Here is a 25,925-nt window from a genome sequence, read left to right on the forward strand (position 1 = left end):
AGGACCAGATCCTGGATTCCCTTACTTCCAGCCTAGTCCTTTTTCCACTAGGGAAAAAAATTAATCAATCATTTTGTGGCTTAGTCCCAGAACCTTCAATCCATACCAGTTTCCCTAGTCACACCCACCTTCATTCCCATCCCAAAGCCACCCCCATCCAATCTTGTCTGCCTTTAGGCCCCCCACCTGTCTTGCCCCCAGCCCTGTTCTCCTTCACGGTCTCCAGGAAGATGTCAAAAAGCAACTCCATATCAGAGGGGCCTGCTCGGTGCTCAGGATGGAACTGGACGCTGTAGAAGGGGAGCCGGGAGTAGCATACTGCCATTATTTTAGTTTCTAGTATTGCCAATCTATCCTTCATCACCACCCTCAACCCCCATCCTGGATGAAAGCTCTTCTGTCTAGTGACTGCTCCTTTGTTGGAGCAATCACCAGACACAGATGCCAGCCAGCCTCTCATCTGGCCCCCACCTGAAGAAGGGCAGGGTCTCGTGTACAATGCCTTCATTGGAATGATCATTGGCATTTGTGAAGAGTGGGGTCCAGCCTGGAGGCAGAGAGTCTGTTTCCACTGCAAAGCCATGATTCTGGGAAGTTAAGAAGCATCGTCCAGAGCCCTTCAGCAGACATGGCTGGTTGTGGCCACGGTTACCATATCTGTGGGAGAAATCAGCCAGAACACCAACTCACAACTTTACCTGCCTTAACAAGGATCTTGCCAGGCCATTTACTTTTACCCCTCCCCAAACATCCCAAAGTCCTTCTCTACTGGCACTAACCCCAAGCCCCATCATCATCCCTCCTCATCCTAGAGGCACACACCCTTTTCCAAATATCTCACCTCATCTTGTAAGTCTTGGCCCCGATGGCTAAGGCCAACAACTGATGACCCAAGCAGATACCAAAGATAGGTCGGGGGTTTGGCTCAGAGAGGACACGGCTCAGTGTAGATATCACAGTGGGGCAAGAAGCAGGATCCCCAGGACCATTGCTTAGAAACAACCCTTCATAATCTGTAGGGGCAGAAAATATGGCATCAACAAAGACACTACAGCTAGAACAAATCTCATTCTTTTTGAGGGCAGGAATCCCCTGCAAGTTTATTACCACTAACTCTGGCTACTATCAGTGATTCCTAGTCACTTGCTCCACTCACCTTGGCTGTCCAATTTGTAGTCCCAGGGCACCACAGTGACCTCAGCTCCACGTTGGCATAGGCATCGGATCTGACTGTATTTTAGGCCACAATCCAGGGCAAGAATCTTTGGGCACCCCCCTGCATTGTATACCTTTGGTTCCTAAGGATAGAAAAGGTAAAATACAATCTCTTAAGAGCTACCATAGCAGTTACCAGCCTACTTTCCTCAATATTTCAAAACCTTTCCATTCTTCAAATTAAAAAGTTTACTACTCCCTGTTCTCAAGGGAGTTGCCCTGTGGGCAACTGTATTTTGAGAAAATACAATCTATTTTATTTTTCAACATGAATACAATATGTAAAAAAAAAAATTCTAACATATTAGACATCTATGTGCAAGGTGATGGAAAAAAAGATAAAGCCAAAACAGTCCTGGCGTTCAAGGAGATGGTCTTTCTGAGAGATGGAACTACATGACTTCTAAAGTCTATGAGAAACCTGATGAAGGGAGAAAATCTTTGTGGTTTTCTGGACAATTTTTAATGGCATAATTGATGCAAAGTTAACCTGGTGACACCAGAGCTCCATTCCATTTCCCCAGTACCCATACCTTAATGGAAACCTCAGGTACAAGAGCTCGAGCATTGGGATCCAAAAATGGCAGAGATGAAGGCTCTATCCCATCTTGCACCAGCTTTCCCAGAAGTGATCCCTGTTCCCGCAACTTCTTTGTCAGTTCTCTTGTATCAACTCCTGTTAGACCAGGAAGGAGATCAAGTTATTGATCAATAGCTCTGCAAAGATTAGACTTCAGGGGTAAATTTCCCCCTCAGGATGACACAACTGTTCCCACAGGGATCCAAGTCCTAAACGAGCATCTGCATCCCCAGAGCCCAGACTTCCTTTCCTTCAACAGTCCCAGGCCCCATTCTTCCTTCCTGATCCCTTTATATCTCAGCCTCAGATTTCTTGTTCCAATTTTATCGCATCTCCCCATGACAACAGTTCTTGATTCACCCCAGCTCCAGCATACAATGTTTGCTCTGTCCACACCAGCACTTTCCCCTCTAGTACCTTGAAGACCAGGTATGCCATGCTCCTCTAGCCATTGGTGCAAAGTTCGGGTGGCACTCCAGTGACTAGGTGTGGAGCAGCATTCTCCCACCACCAGTCCCGCCACATGAATTCCGGATGACTCAAACCACTGGCAAAAGAGTTAGTGGGAAAGATGCCATCAGATGTCAATCATTACTACTCACTGAACACTGTACAGCATTTAGCAGGGTGCCTAGACATGAAAGAAAATTGGTATAATCTGGAGATGTTGAAGTTCCTTTGCCTTAGAGATGCTCATAATTTGTAAGACATGAAAAATAAAATTGCTAAACAATAAAAGTGGACTGAAATGAAATATAACAAAAAGAAACATTCAGTTCACTTGGAACTGAAAAAGACATTACGCGGGTATTAACAGTGGAATGTTCTATGGTAAAGTCAAGTGAGGGCCCTTCTTTAAGGATGGAGAGGACTTTACAAAAAAAAAAAAAACAAACAAACTGGGAGCCCTTTCCAAAGAAGAGCTTAGGCAAAAGCAGGATTTCAGCATCTCCAAGTGACAAAAGAAAACGTCCTACAAAAAAGAGCAGAAAGTAGGCTTGCCTGGCTAGAAGCAAAAATTATGGCAGAAAAAAGGAGTTGGGGAATGCTGTTCTGGAAAATCAGAAATCAGTTCTAGATTTTCACAGGTAATCAAAAACTCTCATGGCACCTAAAGGAATGATTAAGTCAGAAAAGTAGGAGAAACAGGCACTTTTAGCTGTGAGTAAATACATGAGCTTTATAATTAGTCATTCCACCTTCCAATATTCCTTCTCAGCCCCTCTCCCCCACTATTTGTTATTTACCGCTAATAACACTAATCTTCTCAAAATGACTCCCCAGCTCAAACAGACTCCAATTGTTGTTTAGCGGCTCAGTCGCACAGAGTCTTGAGGGCACATTTGACTATCTTCCTGACTCCAGCCCAGTGCTCTAACCAGTTGGCTACCTAGTTGCTTTCACCAACTTCAATAATTCTCCATTCAATACTACTCTGAAGTCTGGTTCTCCAGGCCTTAAATGCCCTCTGGTCCCAATCTGTTATGCTAACCAAGTCACCTAGTAGTGCTCCAGTTAGATGGAACTCCCGATACCCAAATGATTTCCTGCCTTCAAGCCTTTGCTCGGAATGCCGCCCCCTTCAGGTGACTGACCTCTGCCACCTGCATTCGCTTCCACCCTTCAGAGGCTTCGCTGGGATGCCAAGTGCTTGAACACTTTCCCGATTCTCATAAAACTCGCAGCAATCATTTGGTCCTGCGCTGGTTATTTATAAATCAAAGCACTGCACAACCGTCAGCGATTATGCCCCTGGCTCCCTATGCTGTCCCCGCTCCTACAAGAAGCTTCTGAGGCCGGGAGAGCGGACCCGGAGAGTCTGGAACCCGGAGACCTGGTTAGCGATGTGATTTTGGACACGTGACAATATGTTAGCCCTGAATTTCCTTATCTGTAAGATACATCTGACAACTGCCCTCCCGACCCGTGACAATACCGTGGGGATAGAGAAAATTGTTCCAGAATTAAAGGGGACTGCCTGAATGCCAGATGTTAGAGGAACTACCCTCCCCTCCCTTCCTCTCCTCAGCCAGCACCCAGCAGGAGTATCAAATTCATAGGCAATCTATAAATATTTAAAGCCAAAATGGGTGTGGCAGCAGCCCTGAAGATAGATTCCGAGAACACCGGCGGGCGCACTGTGCTGACACCAGGCCTACTCCCCTTATCAGCAGCATCCCAGTTGGGTCAGGGACCGAGCTACAGATGCCTCCGAGGCCTTGGGGCTCCCCATTCGGGGGACCCGCCCGTCTCCCTTCAGCAGTCCGTGGTGGGAACCGAATAAATGCTGCCTAACGGGCCAGCCCTGCGCAGAGACCCAGCTTACACCTGGGTGGGGGTGGGGGCAACGACGAGGACGAGCCTTCCCTAGCTCTTCCTCCCTGCCAGCCGAGGCTGCGGAATGAGGCCAGCTAGAAGCCCTTTCCCGGGTAATTGCCACATGCTCTGTGCCAGGAGACAGTAAAGCCAGGTAGGGGCAGATTCCGGGCGGGAGAGGCCCCGTACCTGGCTGAGGCTGAACTCGTCCTTCTCGTCCGGAGGGATGCCGTAGTTGCCCACGAGCGGATAGGTCAGGACCAAGATCTGCGCTTTGTAGGAGGGGTCGGTGAGCGCCTCGGGGTAGCCCACCATGCCAGTCTGGAACACTGGGGAGAGACAGGGCGGGCGCCTCAGACACCGAACGGGCAGGGGGCAGCCGGGGCGCCGACCCGGGGAAGGTGGCGCGTCCGCCCGGGGCCGGGGGCAGGGGAGGGCCCGGGAAGCCTAGAGCGGGGGGCTTACCCACTTCCCCGGCGGCGCTTACGGCCGCGCCGAAGGGCTGGCCCCGCAGGACCGACCCGTCCTCCAGTACTAGCGCCGCCATGGAGCCGGAGCCCTATCCCCGAGGAGAGCGCAGGTAGTTTGTGAGCCACGGGGACCACGTGCGGAGCGGAGCGGCGAAACTGGGCGGCGCGCCGGCCTTCCACGTGGCCTACGGCGGCGGAACGGGTGTATATACTCCCAGTCTCACTCCCGGGTGGCGGGAGCGGCTGCGGAGACGGCGCCACTAACCCACGACGTCAAGGGCGGGGCCAAGCGGACGCAAAGAGAGGCGTGGCCGGGTGACGGGTCGCTACGTCATCGAATCTGCTTGGCTCCGGTACGGAGCGCCCCGGCTAACCCGCTTGGCGCCAGCCGGCGTGCTCGCTCTTTGGCCTTTGGGGAGAACCCGAGGGAAACAGCTCTTGCACCAGCCGCGTGCCGAGCAGCCCAGAAAAGCACACTGACACAGACCCTTCCCTTACGAAGAGGGGTTTTATTAGGAGCCACCTTCCTTTACAAACACTTCTGACTTCGAGCCTGATCTAGAACCGGCCAGAGCACCTGTCGGGAAGCTCTCCTCCCCACCCCCGACTTCCCTGCCCCGCGGGTCAAGGGCGGAGCTGGCCGTGCAGGGAACTCCCGGGCGGTGACCACCACGTAAGGGATTATGCTTTTTTCGTTCCACAGGAAGACCGGGTTCAGGAAGCTCTGATTTTGCGGAGCTGGGTCCCCCAGAGCAAGATGGAGATGCAAAACGTGGTAGTGCCCAGAATTCCAGAGAACATGAGGAGTGGGAAGGAGCCCTGCAAGCAACGTGCCGGGAGAAACAGAAGTCAGCGGAGCCCGTCGAAGGCAAACCTATCTTTCTCATTCCCCCGTCACCCAGGCACATGTCTCTAAACAGCAGTTCCCTCCTGGAGGCTTCCTCAATGCACTGAATCCAACCTGCTTCTTGTCCCAAACCCACGTCCCACACCCTAGTGCTCCGTGCCCTTTTCTCATCCCAAGTTCATTCACATCCCGGTCTTCACCTCACGTAAACACTTGTAGCCATGGAAGCCAGCTGTACAAAGACACTGGAAGAGGCCCGGGCCATCGGAGACACAATATGCATTCTCAGGACACAAAGCTGGCAGGAGAGAAACTGTATTAATGTCGGACAGATGAGATAGTAGAGACTGTCCATACTTCTGGTCCAGCCCCAAATCCTTCAAACTGCTTTCCGGGCTAGCAGCAACAATAGAAAGGATGAGAATAACTTTTCTACATGGGGTAAGGGTGTGTGAAATATAAGAAAGCTCTTGAAAATATGCCTGCTAATTAAAATCAGGGGCTAGTTTCCATTTTTCAAAGGGTAGAGTTTAAGGGAAGTGAGACAGTTCCTAGAATTACAGAAGTGAAAACTTGTACCTGGCTCCACAGTACTATTGCATTGAATTTGCCCATGGCAGGTACAGCTGTCCGGGCCACAGGTGATATTATCCCACGCATTATGTCCTCCAGGACAGTCTACTTTTCGTGGCAGCACCCTGAATATAATACATAGTTGTTATACCATGCAATCAGATATTGCTGATCTTATTATATGTTTCCTACTTTACTCTACTCACAGTATCTGGAGCTCAGTGAAGTTACGGAAGACTGAAGGAGATATATTCAGGAAGGGGTTGGCTTTTAAGTCCCTGCAAATCAAAAACATCCATTGTTACTATGCATTACCTAGGGAAACTCCCTAATTCTACTTCTGAGAAGTGAATATTTCTCTCTTATATTTGATAAATATTGTGTTAGGACCAAGATTTCCTCCATCCCCTTTTTTTTCTACTTCCTCATCCAGAAATCAACCAGTGTAGGAAATCTCTTTTGGGGAGTTACCCAGGTCTAGATCTAATTCAGACAGTAAAAGAAAATGCTAAGTTTTAGCTAATAGGTGTATTCCTGATCATGTGTTTGCTCAGACAGGCTTGGGAAAATGTTGATTCTATTATCAAAGGTGTTAAGGACCCCCACATTTCTTCTGGAAGGACTCTCCCCCGGGCCACTTCTTCCCCTACACTTATATCCTGTCAAAGAAAGGGACCTGAGAGCACTTACAGAACAATGGCAGAATGGGCCTCAGTAAAGAGTGGGTCCAGTTCTTTCAGGGAACAGTTCTGAAGATCTAGTCTAAAAGAAAAGAAAGGTCAGTGTGATCCTGTCCCTCTTGGCCCAGCCCCCACTTTTTCTCCCTGCCAGCAGAACTGTTTTGCCACCTGTCTTTTTGTCTCCTTTTCCAATTAGTCATTGTTTTTTGCAGACCAGCTGAGCACACAACACACCCTAAGTGCTGGGCTTCATCTTAATCGTTACTTCCTGGGACCAATCTGTTAGAATATCTGTGCCTATTAGGAAATAAGGAAAAGGTGCTGTACTTCTCATCTAGAAAAAAGTTTCTCATATTTTACCAGATTACTGCTGGCTCATTAAAGGATAGTACAAAATACAAGTTAATAAAAATTGAATTTTTGTTTTTCCTCAAGTACAGATGTGAATATCCAACCAAACTGCAAAATTCTCTAGATTTAAGACTGCTTTAGTATTGTTTTTTCTTCAATATCTTTTATATTTTTTAACAAATATGTATTGAGAATCTACCATGTGCTGTGTATTACTATGTAATAGTACTGTGAGCTATTAAACTGGTATGTGTAAAAAGATTCCTTATCTCAAGGAGCTGACAGTGTATTAGAGGGAAAGGACAAGAACAAGACACACATAAAATTACTTAGGAATTTAGGAACAACATAAAAATATAAAGAAGCATTTGATATCATGTGTTACAGAGAGATGGATCAGGATTAGCTAGAATGATCAGTGAAGGCTTCATAAGAGAAATGAGACAAGCTAAGATGCATATAGAATATAACTAGTACTATGGGAAGGAAGAAAAAAAAAAGCATTAATAATCGGGCTACAGCCATATTCATATCACAGAGCAGTTGTTAGGAAAAAAGAAAAGCTTGTGTCTAGAATGCCAGGTTCAAAAATTTATGCTTTATTCTATTGGCATAAGAAATCTTAAAAGTTGATCTAGCAACAAAATAAGCAACATTTCAGAGGACAAAAAGACTAAAGGAAGGAAAACCAATTAAGGGACCACAAAAAAACATGCATTCAAGGCTAGATTATAATGATGCTAGTAGGAATGGAAAGTAATAGGCTGAAATATATGAGAAACAGAATAAAGGAAGAAGGGACAAACTTGATGAACTTACTGGGGCAAAGAAGAGGGAGGAGTCAAAATGACTGGAAGGATACCGTCAGACTGTATTTGAAGCAATTCCATGAAAAATTAAACAAGTAACTGGAAATATACATATGATAATATTTTGTCCTTAAAGAATACATTTATTACAGCAGGGTAGGAAAGGCCAGGGTGAAGATAGACATGTAGTCCTAGGAAAGATAGAGCTTAATAGCCTAAAAAGTGCATTCGAGTCAGGACCTACATTCGGATTTTCCTCTCTTTTCCATTAACTATTTTTATAACCTTAAATAAGTATCTTCATTTCTCTCAGTCTCAGTTTCCTCATTTGTAAAACAAAAGTGTTGAACTAGGTGGCATTTAGGTTTCCTTCTAACTCTCAATCTATAATCTTAAAAATAAAATATTATACTGAAAATATAATCATTATAATAAAATTTTTTCCACAAGCATAAAAAAAAAAGAATACATTTATTGGTAGTCACGTGAAAAAAAATGCAAGAGAAAGAAATCGTTACTGTTGTAATTTTTAAAATAATTTATCTTAAGTTATTTTAGGAAACAAAAAACACATGGATCAAAATAGTTAATACAATCACTAGATAAAAACAACAAAAAGGCTCAATTTCAAATAAAAAATGCAGGATGCAAAGATGCAGTCATAAAACTCAGCTCAAATCAATTACTGTTTTCTATTCAGCTAAAATCGTAAGAGACCTTCTGTAATGTTCAAAGGAGGATACATTTCTACACTTGAGACATGTGGTCCTTTTTGCTTCATCACCCAATATTAGCTTTAGTGTCAAAACAAAAGATATAGATATATATTTTACAAGTTTAACAGCAACTATTAATTGTCTATGAAGCTCCTAGGTGGCAAAGTGGATAGAGTGGATAGACCTAGAATCAGTTATCTGATTTCAAAGATGGCCTCAGAAACTGTCTAGCTGTGTGACCCTAAGTCATTTAAGCTAATTTGCCTTAGTTGCCTAAACAAATGAGCTGGGGAAGGAAAAAGCAAACTACTCCATTATCTTTGCCAAGAAAACCCCAAATCAGATAAGACTGAAAAAACTAAACTTGCTAGACAAAAGTAACATGATATTGCTTTTGTTTAGTAGTTATATAATCAAATGAGACAGGTGCATAGGGTTTTCCCTACCCAAAAGGACATATAGATTAAAAAGTATAAGGACCATGTATCTGTAGAGTTGTATTTTGTTATGGGCCAGAAATCTGAACTTGAAACAAAGGTACTAAGTGGAAGTGAAGAGACAATGGTTAAATCTAGTTTACCATTGATTTAATCCTACAACACATAATGGTGATATGGTGTATCATATCACCATAATTGTATCATATCACCATAAATAATTGATGTATACTCAGTGTGGGGCATATAAGCAAGAAGCTCTCAGGGTCAGAAAGACAAGTACACTAGAAGCTCTCGGAGCCTCAGCCACTTATTAAAGTGCAAATCCTTTATTATATCTTTCCAAATCTTGTCTCCTTTCCTGCGGCTCAATTAGCTTTCTTAGAGATCTTCTGTACCCTTGGTTCTGAGAGCTTGAGCTCTTGGCTTCTGAATCTCCCAGAATGAATCCTGGCTGAGGCTCCTAGCTTATATATGCTCTCTTAAAAATGTGAATCTTGTAGAACTATAGTAAGTGCCAAGTATACGTACTGAATTAGAGAACTGTTAAATACCATGCTAAATAATCATTGTCTCTATCAATTCCACTGACTTAGCACCTTGTTTCAATCCTTTGTTTCAAGTTCAGAGTTCTGGCCCATAACAGTATTTTGAGAATCAAAAATGATGTTTCAAATCACACAATTGTATATAATCACACAGCCTGTTCCTATTTCTTACCCCACAATGGTGCCCTGTTTGGTCAGACAGCAACGTGCGCTCAGCGTTAACTCTTGTCTCTGTTTACAGTAAAGGTCAACCTCTGACTTGTCATATACAGGCCCTGGACAGTATTTGCATATCTGCAGGATGTGAAGGATTAAAGACAGACAAGAAAAAGAAATGATCATAGTGCTGACCACCAAATTCTTACCTTATAAAAGAGCAAATTCCTACCTTAAAAGGGGACAATGAGATTGCATTATTTCATCATCTAATATAGAAAAGTTAAATTCATACTCCAGATTGTCTGAAAGAGGCTCTACCCACCCCTCCGCACATTCTGGCCTGAAGAACATATTCCTTTCTTTTTCCCTTCTTTTGTGTTAGGTATCAATTCTTTTATCAGGTAATATCCTTCAAAAACTACTCTCCACTCTTTCCAAACCTGAATTGTTGATAAAAGTTCTTCACCTACTTATATGTACCATTTAAAAATATTTATTAAATAAGTACAATAACTTTTAAAATGCAAACCTGACAAATTGGAGAGACATAAAAGATTTTTTTACAAGAACTCAATACTGGCAACATCTTACAGTTTTAGATCTGCATTAGAGGCAGGCATTTGTTCATGGAGAATATGAGTTATCCATTAAAATGGTGAAGATAAAAGAAGTGGCATTTTAGGAAACTTTAAATTAATAATAGCAGTGTTAGTTCAGACTCATAGAATGTTATAAAGTAATTTATGGAGATCATTTCCTTCAACAGCCTCTGCCTCTAGACCTCAGATTTACTGGGGACCAGAGGTATCCCGGATGTTACTTTGGGTAAATCACTTATATCTGTCCCTCCTAAACACAACTCAGATTATACAACAGAAAGATCATTGCCTCTGCAGTCCAAGGATCAATCGAGTTCAAATTCTATCTCTTAAGTATAAAATACTCTTAAATTCCTGGTCCTCAAGTTTCCCCATCTGTAAAATGAAGTTGGATTCTGAGGTACCTTCTAGCTCTATAAGATCCTAAGACTAAATGGAAGGAAAGTGACTTGCCCAAGGTCATACAACTAATTAAGTGTGAGTGAATAGAGACAGCTAAATAATGCAGGGGATAGAACAGGTCTTAAGACACCAGCTGTGTGACCCTGGCATGTCACTTGACCTCGGTCTCTCAGTTTCAACATCTGTAAAATGGAAATAATACCATCTACCAGCCAGGGTCCTTTTTTTTTTTTTTTTTTTTTTTTTGGTGGGGGGGAAGAAATAAGTGTATGAGATATTTGTAAAATTTCATAACATATTCTGACTTCCAGTTCCAGGCTTGCTTATAACTAAATAATAATAGTAACTGGGATTTATAATTAATTGTACGAACAGCAGCAGGTATTTAAATCGATCTTTAGGAGTATGAAGGTCAGAAAAACCTGGGTTTCAGTTCAGTTTCAGAGGAATAAGACGGGTGGCCCTTTGAATCAAGTCCTTTCAATCTCTGCCTCCAGGCAGCTCTCAAAACTCTAAAGCAGGTCAATTTGCCTCGGTACTAGGGGTTTTCCCAAAGGGAATTAATTCCCACCCAGATAACGCCAACCCTACACCAGCCAGGGCTCAGAGCTAACATTTCCCTAAGGTTCCTCCCAATATGTTAATTAGCTTGTCGCCCCACCCCCATACTGACTCCTTCCGCCGACTACTTGGGTTGATCTTTTACTAACATTTTAGGTCATGTAGGAATCGGAGGGCACGGGGCGGGGGCTGGGGGGGTCGGGGAAGGGCGACAGTCCGGGAGAAGGTGCCCAGGAGCCTCGGGATGGCTCGGGGGGCCCCCGTCCTGTGCTTCAGCCCGGAAGGCGAGCGGCGGTGGCGGCGCCTGGGCAAGGCCTGGGGCCGATTATCCCCTTCTCCCACCCCCCCGACCCTGTCTTCAGTACCTCGGGCAGCGCCGGGGCCCTTCCCGCGCTCAGAGCGAGGAGAAGGGGTATAGCCCTAGACAGCCAGCCCAGAGACCGGCTCAGACACACAGGCGCCATTTTTTCTCCCTCTTCCCTTAGAGCGTGACGTCGAGGATCACGTGTCAGACTGCGCGGCGCGTCCCCTTGACGTAGCACCCCTCCCCCACCCCCCAGGCGTGGAATGATCTTCCAGAGTTCAGTTTCGCCGGCGCCTCGAGGGCTTTAGTAGATGATCTTTCTTTGCTGGCGAGGGGGTCCTTGCTGCCCCCGACCCTCGAGTCGTTCGACGGTGTTCTTAGGACTCCCTTTGGAGGGCAGACCTCCTTTCCTTCCCAGTCTCCATCTGAGGTCCTAGCTGTCCTTCCAGCGGGCTCGGAGGGATCCCCGGCCTGCAGTTCCGGGGTCGCCTCCTCAGCGCCCGGCTTCAAGGACTCTAGGGACGCTTAATGTACAGCGTTACGTGCCCTCAGTTAACATGGTGGGCGTAGCCTCCGCGGGCGGCGTTTTCTCCAATCAGGAGACGAGGCCGCGGAGGCACGGCAGGGGTGTCATCAGGCCGCGCGCTCCCGGCCCCGAGTAGCTCCTTCCGAGAAACCCACGTGTGCCGGAGGCGTCGGCGCCACGCCGGGGGCCGCTGCTGCTGGGGGTCGGGCTGGCGCGGGATGGGGCGGGCCCGAAGAGCTAGCGCTATCTGCTCATCTCGGAGCTGGCGAGCATTATGACTTGGAGGCAAGGAAGGGCAGCGCCTGCCGGGCAGAGGTGAGCGGCGAGGAGGGAGGAAGGGGAGGAAGAAGGATACTGAGCATCCCGCCTTGGATCGGGAAGGGAAGAGCCTTTTTCCTTTTATTTTTGTATTTTGGGAAGGGTTCCCTTTGCAGAGCCGGGGTCAGGGCCCTTTGTGGCGGAGACTGTTCTGCCTGGAGACGGGAATTCTCCATCTGGAGACACCGGGTGAAACAGGGAAGAAAGGAAAGCGACTGCGGGCAGGGACGGGGACCGGGCTAGGCTAAGGCAGGGAGAGAAGAGGAGCCGCGTGGGGGCGGGGGAGCATTTGGGGAAGAGAGAAATGAAGGGAAGGGGAGAGACCGTGGGAGCTCCAGATCTGCCCTTTCTTTAATCGCAGAAAAGCAAATGATGAAGAGCTGGAAAGAGATGCCGGGGACTTCTTAGCGCTCGTCTAAGAGAGGAGGTAAGGCATTGGGGGCGCCGTGCCAGTCCATGCGGCGGCCTGGGCTCTGTTTCCAGCTTTGCTGCTTTTGTGACCTGCTAATCCCCAAGATGAGGAAATGGGGTTAGTGTTCCCCAAGGGGTCTGTCCGTTTCGCATCCTGTAAAAGAGGATAAAGAAGGGCTTCTGCGAGGGAGATGGGCACAGAAGGAGAGGAGGGTGAAGACACTGCCCTTTCAGAGCGTTTTTGAAGTTTCTTCTTCAGCAGGAAGGCAGTAGGACTTTTGGCAGATTTGTGTTTAAGATTTGTTTGAGTACCTTTTGAGCACTTATCCTGCGTGTATCTGATGGAACAAGGCCTCAGCTAGCTTACAATAGTTTATTTTTAAGACGTTGGAGGTATCTGCATTTTATTTATTTTTTTATTTTTTAATATTTGTATTTTGAAGGAGAATTCTTAAAAATTAAATCCTTCATGGATACATATATTGTGTTTAACTTGTACTTTAACATATTTAACATGTATTGCTCAACCTGCCATCTGGGGAAAGGGGTGGGAGGAAGGAGGGGAAAAGTTGGAACTAAAGGTTTTGCAATTGTCAATGCTGAAAAATTACCCACGCATATGTCTTGTAACTAAAAAGCTATAATTAAAAAAAAAAAAATGAAATCCCTTTTTAATCTCTAAGGAATATCAGACACAATGACAAATTCAACAAGCATTTATTTCAGTTAGTGAAGCTAATCTTTTTAATAATAGCTTTTTATTTTTCAAAATACATGCATAAATAGTTTTCAACATTCACACTTCAAGCATTTATTTATTAAGCACATACTGTATGTCGAGCTCTGTACCAACCAAGGATGAAAAGGAAAGCAAAAAAAAGACATTCCTTCTTCTCAAGGAGCTCACAGTTAATGGAGGGGAGACGACATGAAACAATTATGTACAATAAGCTATACATGGAATGAATTTGATCCCAGAGAAGGGGCATTTCCATTAAGACAGAAAGTGGTAGTTAGAAAAAACTTTTTTGCAGTAAGTGGGATTTAGCCGACACTTGAAGGGATCCAGGAATTAGGCAGTTAAGAAGAAGGTGAGGCTTAAAGAGAAAGCTGATGAATTTAGAATTGAATAGGTTGAGTTTAAAATGTTTGTGGGACTTTCAGTTTGAGATAACCATGAGGCAGTTGGAGATATGAGATTAGAAATCTGTACCTTAGTTATCTGCTTGCCAAGGGCGCTTATCCTGTATTTGGTGAAACAAGGCCTCAGCTAGCTTTTAATAGCTCATTTCTAAGACATTGGTGATATCTGCATTTTTTATTTTTTTTATTTTTTGCTATTCAGCTTTTAAAAGAGGATTCTTAAAAACTAAAAGTCCTTTTCTTTATTTTTAACCTCAAAGGAATATCAGACACACTGTGATAAGCATCGGAGGAAATATTTCAGAGCAGGACATCCTATCCTTTTGTGTCGTCTCCCTACTTGTGAAACTGGCCCTACCTATTAAGATTCTCCATTTTTGTTTCCTAGCTTTTTAAAGCCAGATACATATTTGGGAAGGGCATCCATGAGGATTTGTCTATCCAGAAGCACATAATATTAGACCTCCCTCATTTTATATAAGGAAACTTTGAGATGACGTAATTTTGATCAAAGTTAATCATTTAATGGTAATACTGGAACTAGATTCCATTTCATCTGATTCTTAGGATATTCAACTGTCAGCCATCTTTTATTATTTTTGCCACAGTTGTGATCACCTTCATCTCCACCATAATTTCGAAACACAGAATGTTGCAATAATAACAAGATTATTTTTGTCTCAAATGGAAGAGTTCCAATCAGAAACCATTGGGAAGTGGTTTATGGGAAGGATAGGGTTTATGATTATGCAGAGTATGTGATTCCTCTGATCTACCAGACCCCAGTCTCCTTCCATCTTGTTGTAGGAGATTCTTAAGGCAGGGTTGAACTTTGTGAACTCACAGTCTAGTCATACTCTGCCTACATGGGCAGAGACACTTGTGGGAGGAAGGCCAGACTGTTTCCTTAAGGAGAAGAAGTCTGAAAAGGGAGGATTAGGCTGGGAGGAGGCCGGGGGTGGGGTGGGGGAATCCCCAGGAGAGAGAGAGGAAAATACAAAGTAAAGTATGTTAATCAGTCTCTAGATTACATGAAAGCTAAACTCTGTTTCTAGGGTTACTTGACTGCCCCTTCCCTGATTCTTGCAGTAAAGGTTAGAAGATCAGAGTATCAGCAAGAGCACTTCTCAGCACCCACAAAGTTCTAGTGCTTTCCTTGTTTCTTTCTCTCTTGTACTGATCTCGGCTCTCTCATATTTCCCCCTGTTCTGCATGCAGAACCTATAGCATTTGCAGTCATCGGTTTTGTTATATTTTCTCCTGGAGCAAACATTAATTTCCTGATGCCAACAGAGGTCTGGTGTAATCTGTGAGATTAAAGAAGTGCCTTTTCCTTCTGCCTGTTCTCTTACCTCCTTTAGCTTAGTGTCAAGTGGTGTCCCACAGGAAACCTCAGCTGTCTGGGAATATTCCTGTACCCTGGTGTTCCTCTGCCATTCACCTAGGCCTCTGGGCTTGGTTTGACTTTGTGGCCATAGGGGTCACTGCTCCCCAGCTGTCAGGGGAACTCAGGCTTTAACGATTAATTCTGTGAAAGGCTGGAATGGAACTTTACTCTTTAGTCGGAGGAATTTGTTCACGCCCCCATCCTTGGCCCCACCTCAGCCAACTTAAAAGATCAGATCCTTAGTCCCTTGTCAGAACTCTAATCAGAGGAAGCTTGACAGCTCTTGCCACTTGACCAGCCAAGCTGAACTTCTGGAGCAGGATCTCATCTCCAGGTGTGTGTCTGCCCCTAGGAAAGTCACTGTCATGTCTGCCTTCCCTTGATCTTCCTTCCTTCTCCAGGTCTGAGCCCCTCAGCTTCACCAGTACTCTTCTATGTTTCTGCTAAGGGAGTAGTTCTGAGGTTTGGAGGAAGGGGGGGCCATATTGTAACTGGGGATGTTAAGAGTAGCGCTTGTAACAGAGAATCGCAAGGACACGGAGTTACTTCAGGAGGATACTGAAAAGAGATATCAAAGGGGCCGAGGAGGACATTGAGAGGTTGGGAGCTTGTGACCAGAAGTACTGATTGAAACAATGAAATGGTTAATCTCACATTCCCATTCCCTGCTGGGGTCTGGCGCCAGACGGGCTCCACTGACGGGGTGAACTGTAATTCTTGGTCCTGTGCTGTGTTGACTTTTGTCTAGTTGTTGGAGTGGCGACCCTCCAAGGGCTTTGCATTTGAGCAGATCCGTAGCTCCTCGCCAGTCCTGATGTCTCCTCTCCTACCTTTGTGCTGGCTTTCTGCCCTGCTCCATCATCCTCTAGCCTGTACTACAGAGACATACGTATATAACATCTGTCTGCTTTCAAGTCTTTCTGTAGTCCAAGGCTTCGGGCATGGGAAGCACCAAGGGGACTGGGAGTGAGAGGAGGAGGACTGGCCTGACTTGGCATGAGTTCCCTTGACAGGATTCCCTGATTCCCTTGACAGCTTGGCTTCTACCATGCCCCCCGGCAGAGGAGGAGAACTGTGAGGAGAGTGATTGGGCACCAGGTTGTAGTTGCAATCCATCTTTTGCCTTTGCCCGGCTGGAAAGCATTGCAGAATCTGTGAGGGATACCTAGGTACAGGGCATGGGCATCAGAGAGTTCTATGCGGGGGTAAGTCCTTCCACCACAGCCCTTCCGACAACGACCCCTCCAACGGCCCTGTCCCACTTCACCGTTGTGGACTATGGAGTCTGTGTACTCTTGCTGGTGTCATCGCTTGCCATTGGGCTGTTCTATGCCCGGCGAGGCAGGGGCCAGAACACTGTCCGCCAGTTCCTGTTGGCTAACCGTAGCATGGGCTCGCTACCTGTGGCGCTCTCTCTGCTTGCCACCTTTCAGTCAGCTGTGGCCATCCTAGGAGTACCTGGGGAGATCTACCGTTCTGGCACTGAGTATTGGTTCCTAGGCTGCTCCTACTTACTAGGTCTGCTGGTGCCTGCCCATATCTTCATACCCATCTTCTACCGACTGAATATCTCCAGTGCTTATGAGGTGGGTGGAAAGGGAAGATGATACAGGGATGGGGAGGAAGGGGTTTCAGGCTCTCATTTTTTTCTATCCTGTAAGAGCAGACTGTGAAAATGATGGGAGGATGGGGCAGAATTCCTAAAATCTGGTCTGTGGTGGAACTAAGTAAGATTTTTCCCTGCTACTCCTTGCCCTCTGTGCCTCTGTAAACAACATGAGATCAGAAATGTGGGATGAAGGAGAAGGTGGGGAAATCTAAGCTTTGACATGATTCTCTCCGCCCTGACATTCTATCTAGTACCTGGAGCTTCGATTCACTAAGGTTGTGCGACTGTGTGGAACCATAACCTTCATCTTTCAGATGGTAAGTAGGAAAAGGATAATGGGAAGTTAGGTGTGGAATGGGGAATACGTTTTTCAGATCTGACCCATGTATTCATTTGTTTTATTTAACTGTATTTTATTACAAGGAAGGACCCTATTCTTGTGAAGTTGTTGGAGTAATATTAGTGATTTTTTTAAAAAAAAGAAGATAGGGAATGAATGGGGCAGAGGGATAACATAATCCTTCCCTCATTTGCCTCCACTGGCACAAAGAATGTGGGCATACACACCCACATAGATAGATAGATAAAGAGATATCCCTGTTGCCCTAAACTCTGAAATATTCTCAAGCCCTGGGCTGGAACTATGGAGACAAGCCAAGGACTAAAAGAAGACATAGAGAAGGGTACATGGGTACAAAGGAGCAATGTGGGATATTGGAGCTGAAATATAGTTCTTTCTCCCCTTCTCACTCTTTCTTATTCAGTCCCTGACTCTCTTTTTCTCTTTTCCTCTTTCCTCCTTCCTTCGTCAATAGGTGATCTACATGGGTGTTGTTCTGTATGCCCCAGCCTTGGCACTCAATGCAGGTAAAAAGTCATGGCCCCTGTATGGGGCTGGCAGAATGCCCAAGAAATGAGGAGGAAAGAGCTTTCCAAATAAGAATCAATGTAGAAAGGGGAGGCTTGTCACTTTGGACTAGTTTGTGTGAGGGAAAAGGTAATTTAGGTAACTAGAAATTTGTTAATCAATCACTACTCAGTCTAAATTGATTACCAACAGCTCTCAGTGTTATTATTCAAGTACTTTATTTTTGTATTTTTTTGGGGGGGGGGGGTTCTTTTTTTTTTTTTTTTTATAGTAACTTTTTATTGACAGAATCCATGCCAAAGTAATTTTTTTACAACATTATCCCTTGCACTCACTTCTGTTCCGATTTTTCCCTCCCACCCTCCACCCCCTCCCCTAGATGGCAAGCAGTCCTATATATGTTGAATATGTCCTAATATATCCTAGATACAATGTATGTGTGCAGATCCAAACAGTTTTCTTGTTTCACAGGGAGAATTGGATTCAGAAGGTAAAAATAACCCGGGAAGAAAAACAAAAATGCAAGCAGTTTACATTCATTTCCCAGTGTTTTTTTCTTTGGGTGTAGCTGTTTCTGTCCATCATTGATCAATTGAAACTGAATTAGGTCTTTTTGTCAAAGAGATCCACTTCCATTAGATTACATCTTCATACAGTATCGTTGTTGACGTATATAATGATCTCTTGGTTCTGCTCATTTCACTTAGCATCAGTTCATGTAATTCTCTCCAAACTTCTCTGTATTCATCCTGCTGGTCATTTCTTACAGAACAATAATATTCCATAACATTCATATACCACAATTTACCCAACCATTCTCCAATTGATGGGCATCCACTCAGTTTCCAGCTTCTAGCCACTACAAACAGGGCTGCCACAAACATTTTGGCATATACTGGTCCCTTTCCCTTCTTTAGTATCTCCTTGGGGTATAAGCCCAGTAGAAACACTGCTGGATCAAAGGGTATGCACAGTTATTCAAGTACTTTAAAATTAAAGAATGATTCACTTTGACTTTAGAGTGACATGTATCAAGGCATCTGTCTTTACCAGAGTGCTCTCAGCCTGCATTTGAAAACTTTTTAAATTGAATTAAATTGTGTCTGAGGAAAAAACTAAAAACTAAACACATCAGATATGACAACCAACCTTGGCTCTAGAGAAGAATTAATTAAGAACATACATATCCTCTTTTCTTGGTAGAGGTGGGAGGGAGAACTATGGGTCTAGCATATGACACATATTGTCAGACGAGTTATAATGAGCTGCTTTTTTCTTACTCTATTACAAGAGCAGGGCAGGAGGAATATATTTCAGAAGTGAAAGTTATTTGAAGACAAAAATATTTATATGCATAGATTGTGTGTATATATGATTGTGGTTGTGGTGGTTTTATAAAAATCAGTTGTATTTAGGAACCTTCCCCTAGTGAATTTTTTTTTTTTTTTTTTTTTTTTTTTTTTTTGGTTTTTTGCTTACAGTGACAGGCTTGGATCTGTGGGGCTCAGTGCTGGCTCTAGGCATTGTCTGTACTATCTATACAAGTCTCGTAAGTGCTCTGTGCCTTGAGAAATGGGATAGGATGGGATGGAATGGGGAGCAAAAGTACCTGTGATCCTTAAAGGATCCCAACACTGTGACACCAGGGTGGTGTCTGGGTTCCAGATGTTTGGAAGAAGAGCTGTCTTCTTTTGTTCTGCAGGGGGGGCTGAAGGCAGTCATTTGGACAGATGTGTTCCAGACAGCTGTCATGTTCCTGGGACAACTAGCTGTGGTCATCGTGGGGGCTGCCAAGGTGGGCGGCATTGGGCGTGTTTGGGACGTGGCTTCACAGCATGGCCATATCTCTGGGATCGAGTGAGTATTCCCCTACTCCCAAGGTAGCTGTAGCATGTGGGAACTTGTGACCTGAGATCTATCCACAAGGCAGCTGCTCTAAGCACTAGGTGGAATTCTGAGACAAGAAGGAACCTGATAATTGAAGAAAGCAAGGGAAACATCAGGTCCTTGGGGCATTTTAAGTGTCTGGGGAGCCAAGATTTTACCTGAGAAGTCAGTGTGGTATGGGCAGAGGGCCATCTCTAGCACATATATACAGGACTTGTAGGGGAGAAACAAAAGAGCTTATTTTACTTAGTTGGAACATTCACTTTCTGCAACCCTTCTGGATTTTCCCCTCAGTGCATCTAGCACTTGTGTAGTGGTTTAGACTTTGGGTGTCCTCCCTCAATCTCCATTCACCTAGACTCGCCCCAGTCTTTGTGCCTTCTCAAAGGAGTGCAGGGAGTCTATCCAGGGACCCATCATAAGGTGATTGTTTTCTGTTTCAGCTTGAATCCAGACCCATTTGTGCGGCACACCTTCTGGACTCTGGCTTTTGGGGGAGTCTTTATGATGCTCTCCTTATATGGAGTAAATCAGGCCCAGGTTCAGCGCTACCTCAGCTCTCGCACTGAGAAGGCTGCCATTCTGTGAGTTGAAGGAAAAGGGAGAGATAAGAGGGGAGGGATTCTTGGGGAGTCTGTTGGAATGGTTGTCCCTGGAATGACAGCCACACCCCAGAACCATGGGATCCCTTTTCTGCAACTCTTCTGGAGACTTGGGTGGTTGTATCCTGGCACTCTGTGATGTATGTGCCCACTCCCACTACCCGTTTTCTCTTGTAGTTCCTGCTATGCTGTATTCCCCTGCCAGCAGATAACACTCTGCATTGGCTGCCTCATTGGTCTTGTTATGTTTGTCTATTACCACGACCACCCCTGGGCAGAAGCTCAAGTCTCCTCTGACCAGGTGAGCCTCCTATAGGACATCGTCCTGCTCTGCCATAAGAATAACAGAGCACAAAGCACTTTTCTTGGCAGTAGAATGTAAGCTCCTTGTGAGTAGGGACATTTTCATCTGCCTATTTATCCTTGGCACAGATAAGGAAATTAGGAGATTAAGTAGCTTGCCCTAAGTTACATAGCTAGGAAGTGGCAGAACCTGGGATTCAAATACAGATCTTTCGATTCCAAATCCAAGACCTTTTCCATTGTTCCACTTCTGTGTGGATATTGAGAGCTTGCTATGTGCCAGCCACTCTGCCACTTCCCTCCCTAGCCCCTGTGAAAGCAGGCACCCTATCTTAATCATTTTAGTGTCTCTCTCAGCCTCTATCAGATGGAGTTGGGAGCTTAACACCAGGCCCTTTAACTCTAAATCCAGAATTCTTTCCTCCTACTAATCATGCTATTAAGGCCCAGTACGATGAAACATTCATACAGGCAACATTCTCATATCTTACACCTCCCACTGCCATACACATAGACATACATATTCAGTTTTTCCCAACTCCTGCTGCATTCCAGGTTTGGGATGACCTGGCTGTATTGAAAGCTTTGAGGTATCTTTGTAATATCCCACAGAAGGTTGGGCAGGTCCTGTGTTTGACCCATCACCACAGCTCTTAGACCATTGAATGCACTGCTTTGTCCACAGCTGGTTCTGTACTTTGTGATGGATATCCTGGGGGAACTGCCTGGCTTACCTGGGCTCTTTGTTGCTTGTCTCTTCAGTGGTTCTCTCAGGTAAGGTTTTCTCAGGTAACTCCTTACAGAGCTAACTGCTATTTCTTGGCCCTACTTCTGAGGTCGTGCAAGTTGGAGAGCATAGTCCTGCTTGCCCTGAGAGGGAATCGCAGAAGGTGGAGCACTTTGTTTCCTGGCTTTATTTGCATCCTTCAAGTTTGGCAATGGACTCTGTTGTCTGTGCAGACCAAATAGGAAAGCTACCTTCCAGAATGTCTTCCCTCTTTTTCCATAGATAGCTTTTTCATGGATGACACTAAGTCATTCTCTGAAATTAAGGCCGTTTAATAGAATTTATCCTTGAACCCTGCCACCAGAAAGAAGACTGGTTCTGCTTAGAATTTCCTTGATCTACTAGCAGAAGGCCATTCAGACTATTGACTAGGATGACAGCTCTCCTGTAATATTTTCACAACTTTGTCCATACCCCATGTACTACAACCAGTTGAGCTACTTAGTGCAAAAACCTCCCAGCTCTGCCCTGGAGGCAGAGCAAATCTCCATCTTCATCTTGCTTTTCAGCACTATCTCCTCAGCTTTTAATTCACTTGCGACAGTCACCATAGAAGATCTGATCCGGCCTCACTTCCCAGAAATCTCAGAGAATCGTGCCACTTTGATTTCTAAGGTCCTGGGTAAGCCCTTATTCCCATACCCTCACTCTGGTAGCTTGCTTAACAATAAGAAGACAAGGCTGAGGTGTTCTGTCTTTATATCCATAGCCTCTGACACATAGTAAATGATTAATAAGGGCTTGTTGGATTCAATTGAATTGACTCTTCTATACTTTTTTGTCACTTTCAAACTCATCATTTCCATCGTGATTTGACTTAGTAAACACTTGCTCCTAGCCCAAACTGAGGTGACTTCTTAGAGAATTAAGTGCATAGTTGATTCAGTATTTAGAATATAAAACCCCTCTTGTGTCCGAGCAGGAGAAGCCCCAGGCTCCCCTGGGAGAGTAAAGAAAGAGGCCCCTTGGTGGGAGAATCTGGGAGAACCTGAAAAGGAGGCAGAAAGGAGTTTAGTTCTGTTTCTTCCTCCTTCTATATCAGGATGCATGTCTTTGTCTTCTTCCTTTCTCCTTCTCTAGCTGTAGTCTATGGCCTGGTATGTCTGGGAATGGCCTATGTTTCCTCCTTAATGGGGCCTGTGTTGCAGGTGAGGAATACAGTGGGAAAGAGCAGGTATGGTTTCCTTAGGGACGTTGGGGAGGGTGGGACATGAGGTCAAGGTAGGAGTTGGCTTCCCCTAGTTAGAAATGACCTTCCATGTCCATGCTTAATCATCCACTGTGCTCACCTGTGAATTACACTGATGAAGCATAACTCTTTTGGCAGCTCCAATGTTTAAGCTTAATTTTTTATTTGTAAATTGAGTGGGTTGAGTAGAAATTGTAGAAAGCTTACCCCCACAGAAAGGAATCCAAAAGAAATTCCTCATCCCCCCTCCTTATTCTCCTCTATATGGAGTGATTGATGGGAAGAACTCTCCAAGTCCTGGGAATTAGGAATGAATAGGAAGTAGTTGTTCCCAGATATATATGAGGCTACTAAGTATGTTGCTTTGTTTCTTGTTTAACCCATTCCAGGCAGCAATCAGCATCTTTGGGATGGTTGGGGGGCCTCTGCTTGGACTCTTCTGTCTTGGCATTTTCTTCCCTTGTGCCAACTCAACTGTAAGTGTTCCCTGTCGGCCCATTGCAGAGGTAGCCCCAGGGAGGGCCGTATGTGTTTGGGAAGAATAGGGGGAGCCCCTGAATTCTCAGCAGCAGTATGTGGTACAGGGTGCCGTGGTGGGCCTGCTGGCTGGACTCATCATGGCCTTCTGGATTGGCATCGGAAGTATGGTGAGCAACATGACCTCGAGGATGGTGTCCTCTCCACTCAATGGCACTGTCTTCCCCTCATTTGGAAACACGACGGTGGTCTCCATGACCACACTGATGCCCTCAGCAGGGTCCAAGTGAGTGACGGCTGGGTCTGGGGGTGAAAGGAGGAGGGGGCTGTTCCCCAGGAGGGGGCAGGGGGAGGAGAGCGGGCTATTCCCGGGGACCATTCGAGGCTTGGGAATGTGCTTTCAAGAGATCAGATGTAGAACAGCAAGAGGAGGGCTCAGGGTGTTGTGGTGCCTCAAGGTCACTGCTGCTCTCTTTCCTTCTGCTTCTCCCAGGCCCACCGGACTGCAGCGGTTCTACAGCCTCTCTTATTTATGGTATAGCGCGCACAGTTCCACCACCGTCATTATCATCGGACTACTTATCAGTCTCCTCACTGGTAAGGAGAAACTGAGCTGGGGGCAGGTGGAAACGATCATGGGGGACCCTATAGGAAGTGGGGATTGGAGGAGCTTTTGGGAAGAGGCAATTCTCTGTGCCAGGATTTTTATTTAAAATGTGTGAGGATAGAAGAGCATTGATGAAGAAATGATTGCTTTAGGACTGGGAAGAGCTGAGGGCCTAGGAGAGACTAATCAGGACCTTTGGCCTTTAGGTGGAACAAAGGGCCAGCCCCCAAACCCTCGGACGATTTATCCAGTGTTACCACGACTGTTGGCCCTCCTGCCCATCTCCTGTCGGGACCGACTGCCCTGCCAAGAATATAGTGAGGTAATACATGTAGTATTTAAATACCCTTTCACTTTTGTTCTTTATGTACCCTCCCCCATGTCTTCTCCAGCACCTTCTTATCACATCCATTCCCTTACCTTGCCTGTTTTTTTTCCCCATTTTTCTTTTCTTTTTTTTTTTTTTCTGAGAATTGTGAAGTTTTTCTAAAGATTTCATGGGAGATTCTTGACTTGACCTATATCATATGCCTTGGTCCTCACAGGGTAGAGGAAAGAATCATCTCTTACATTTTCCCAGCTGTATAAAGTGGGGTCTAGAATCCTTCCCCAGGACTCCTGTCTCTCCAATTCTAGCCTCCCAACCTTACCACCTGTTTTGTCTCCAGGATTTCTCCTATAAGACAGAAAAGATACCAGAGAAGCTGAGCAATGGAATGCTGACTGGCAGGGGGGAAGAGGAAGTGGTGGCAGCCCCTGAGCAAGGCCACATCCAGGGAGACCATGGTCATTCCTTCATACTACAGGAGACATCACTGTGACCTGGGAACAGAACAGGATCTGCTGTCTTTGTTTCTCCATCCACCCACAAGGCAAATGCATCAACCCTCTTTCCCAATAAACCAAGAGTGAGCCACTGTCTGCTCCAGCAGGGAAATCTGAGCCTGGTGATCTAGTGTGCACCAAAGAACCTCGCGATAAAATTTTCTGTCACTCACCGTCTTGTTATTTATGATTATTGTTGGACTTTCTCATGCTCCTAAGCAGAAAGGAGTCTATGCAGAAGAGGAACCAATGTATTGTCTCCAGGGAGATTAAAAGGGATCTCATGGGAGACGGGTTTAACTTCAACCTTCCATTCCCCGCAACTGCAACTTCATACACCAATCCAAGACCTGGAGGACAAGTTGCCAATGACCTAGCCCCAACAGCCCCCAAAAGACACAAAGTTCTCCAGACAGAGGTCCAAAAGAAAAACGGTCCGGTCCCCAGGATCTTCCTCTGGTGGAAAACATGTCTGTTTTGCTACTGTTGCTAATCAGAACTAAAGGGTTTCATATGCCCTGTTAGACTGGTAGGTGAAGCTTCTAGCATACTCTACAGAAATGAGGTAGAATAGGGCCTGAGCAGAGGCCCAAGCAAAAAGCACTTACTAGCTGGCTCTCATCCACCCTCTAACTGATCCTGGTCTCCCATCAGTGGTCCTGATTGGTCTATCGCTCTGTGCCATCCCCCAGAATGTCATTCTGCCTCTTGTTGAGGCTTCCTCACATATGGGGAATACAGTTCTTTTACCTGGACTCATCTCGCCGCCTCTTTATTGCAGCTGTCTTGGGCCCACTCTGAAGGCACTTCTTTTTATGGTATAAATACTATAAAAGCCACCACTGGGAAACTCATTTCCCAAGTCCTCTTTATCCCCTGTCCTTTCGGTTGCCTTCCTTTTCAGTCCCTTTTCTTCGTCTTGGTCAGCCATGGCTCAGGGCTTCCTTGCTGAGAAGCAGAAGCTCCTAGGAGCCAGGGCTGCACTTGGGGAGGTGCTCTTTGATCCCTGTGATGAGATTTAAAAGGGTCATTTCCTTTAGTCCCAGAGGAGAATGTGACAATCAGATCCTAGGTAGGGGCAAGATCAGGGTTCTCCCCCCACTATCCTTCCTCTGATCTGGCACATCTACCATCTCTGCCTTCCCTTGAGGGAAAAGAGTTCATATAGTGTGTAATGTCCTGAAGTAAGGAGTCTGTGACTCTCTTGAGATTTGAAGCAGATTGATATATTTACTGAGAAGGTTAAGGAAAAAATAGGCAGTTGAAGAGACTTCCCCACCCCAAACTAAGCTAGCTAATTCTAATCCTTCTGTTATTCCCTGGAAAGATTGCTCCCCTGTCCTTCATCCCTGGAGTGTGCATTGCCAAACTTTCTCTCCCTTCAAAATCCAACCCCCTCCATTCTCCCCAGCCCAGGCC

At 45.4% G+C, this 25,925-nt stretch overlaps 3 protein-coding genes across 7 annotated transcripts in view; 1 reads left to right on the forward strand and 2 right to left on the reverse strand.

The window, feature by feature from the left end:
* Positions 1-5,020, reverse strand: part of CAD (carbamoyl-phosphate synthetase 2, aspartate transcarbamylase, and dihydroorotase) — a 29,044-nt gene extending 24,024 nt beyond the window's left edge. For 2 of the 4 annotated variants that reach the window (XM_031951364.1, XM_031951366.1), the window contains exons 1-8: positions 4,577-4,658; positions 4,301-4,440; positions 2,213-2,342; positions 1,749-1,891; positions 1,157-1,298; positions 842-1,013; positions 472-657; positions 187-290 (exon numbers count right to left, since the gene is read on the reverse strand). In XM_031951364.1, coding sequence (XP_031807224.1) covers positions 187-290; positions 472-657; positions 842-1,013; positions 1,157-1,298; positions 1,749-1,891; positions 2,213-2,342; positions 4,301-4,440; positions 4,577-4,658 — 1,099 coding nt within the window. Of the gene's footprint in view, positions 1-186; positions 291-471; positions 658-841; positions 1,014-1,156; positions 1,299-1,748; positions 1,892-2,212; positions 2,343-4,300; positions 4,441-4,576 lie in introns of all 4 variants that reach the window. The other 2 variants (XM_031951365.1, XM_031951367.1) reach the window with 2 other exon arrangements.
* A 50-nt stretch (positions 5,021-5,070) lies between these two features.
* Positions 5,071-11,982, reverse strand: ATRAID (all-trans retinoic acid induced differentiation factor). Its single transcript, XM_023501517.2, has 7 exons — positions 11,629-11,982; positions 9,715-9,836; positions 6,692-6,763; positions 6,208-6,279; positions 6,008-6,126; positions 5,629-5,726; positions 5,071-5,400 (listed from the first exon to the last, which is right to left on the reverse strand). Exons 1-7 carry the CDS (start codon positions 11,725-11,727, stop codon positions 5,296-5,298), a joined length of 687 nt encoding a protein of 228 aa, XP_023357285.1. The 5' UTR covers positions 11,728-11,982; the 3' UTR covers positions 5,071-5,295.
* A 222-nt stretch (positions 11,983-12,204) lies between these two features.
* On the forward strand, positions 12,205-25,265 carry SLC5A6 (solute carrier family 5 member 6). Of its 2 annotated transcripts, XM_012547437.3 has the most exons (17): positions 12,205-12,408; positions 12,773-12,838; positions 16,388-16,938; positions 17,213-17,278; positions 17,777-17,828; positions 19,311-19,378; positions 19,532-19,686; positions 20,160-20,300; positions 20,496-20,619; positions 21,307-21,395; positions 21,918-22,030; positions 22,489-22,556; positions 22,987-23,073; positions 23,182-23,360; positions 23,568-23,671; positions 23,888-24,003; positions 24,350-25,265. In XM_012547437.3, the coding sequence occupies exons 3-17, from the start codon at positions 16,531-16,533 to the stop codon at positions 24,500-24,502; spliced, it is 1,923 nt and encodes a 640-aa protein (XP_012402891.1). In that variant the 5' UTR covers positions 12,205-12,408; positions 12,773-12,838; positions 16,388-16,530; the 3' UTR covers positions 24,503-25,265. The 2 variants fall into 2 exon arrangements, with proteins under 2 accessions (XP_012402891.1, XP_031807228.1); XM_031951368.1 differs by lacking the exons at positions 12,205-12,408; positions 12,773-12,838 and adding an exon at positions 14,947-15,686.
* Positions 25,266-25,925: the final 660 nt, after the last annotated feature.

Source organism: Sarcophilus harrisii, chromosome 2, assembly GCF_902635505.1.
Source record: "Sarcophilus harrisii chromosome 2, mSarHar1.11, whole genome shotgun sequence".
Lineage (NCBI taxonomy): Eukaryota > Metazoa > Chordata > Mammalia > Dasyuromorphia > Dasyuridae > Sarcophilus > Sarcophilus harrisii.

Excerpts from the sequence above, each read along its gene's own strand:
- ATRAID (XM_023501517.2), bottom strand. The coding sequence starts at position 11,727 with ATGGCGCCTGTGTGTCTGAGCCGGTCTCTGGGCTGGCTGTCTAGGGCT. Across the intron at positions 9,837-11,628 it reads GGGCCCCGGCGCTGCCCGAG|ATATGCAAATACTGTCCAGG; the intron begins GTACTGAAGACA and ends CACATCCTGCAG. Across the intron at positions 5,727-6,007 it reads CAATAGTACTGTGGAGCCAG|CTTTGTGTCCTGAGAATGCA; the intron begins GTACAAGTTTTC and ends CTCTCCTGCCAG.
- SLC5A6 (XM_012547437.3), top strand. The coding sequence starts at position 16,531 with ATGGGCATCAGAGAGTTCTATGCGGGGGTAAGTCCTTCCACCACAGCC. Across the intron at positions 20,620-21,306 it reads CTCAAGTCTCCTCTGACCAG|CTGGTTCTGTACTTTGTGAT; the intron begins GTGAGCCTCCTA and ends CTTTGTCCACAG. Across the intron at positions 23,672-23,887 it reads ACTTATCAGTCTCCTCACTG|GTGGAACAAAGGGCCAGCCC; the intron begins GTAAGGAGAAAC and ends TTTGGCCTTTAG.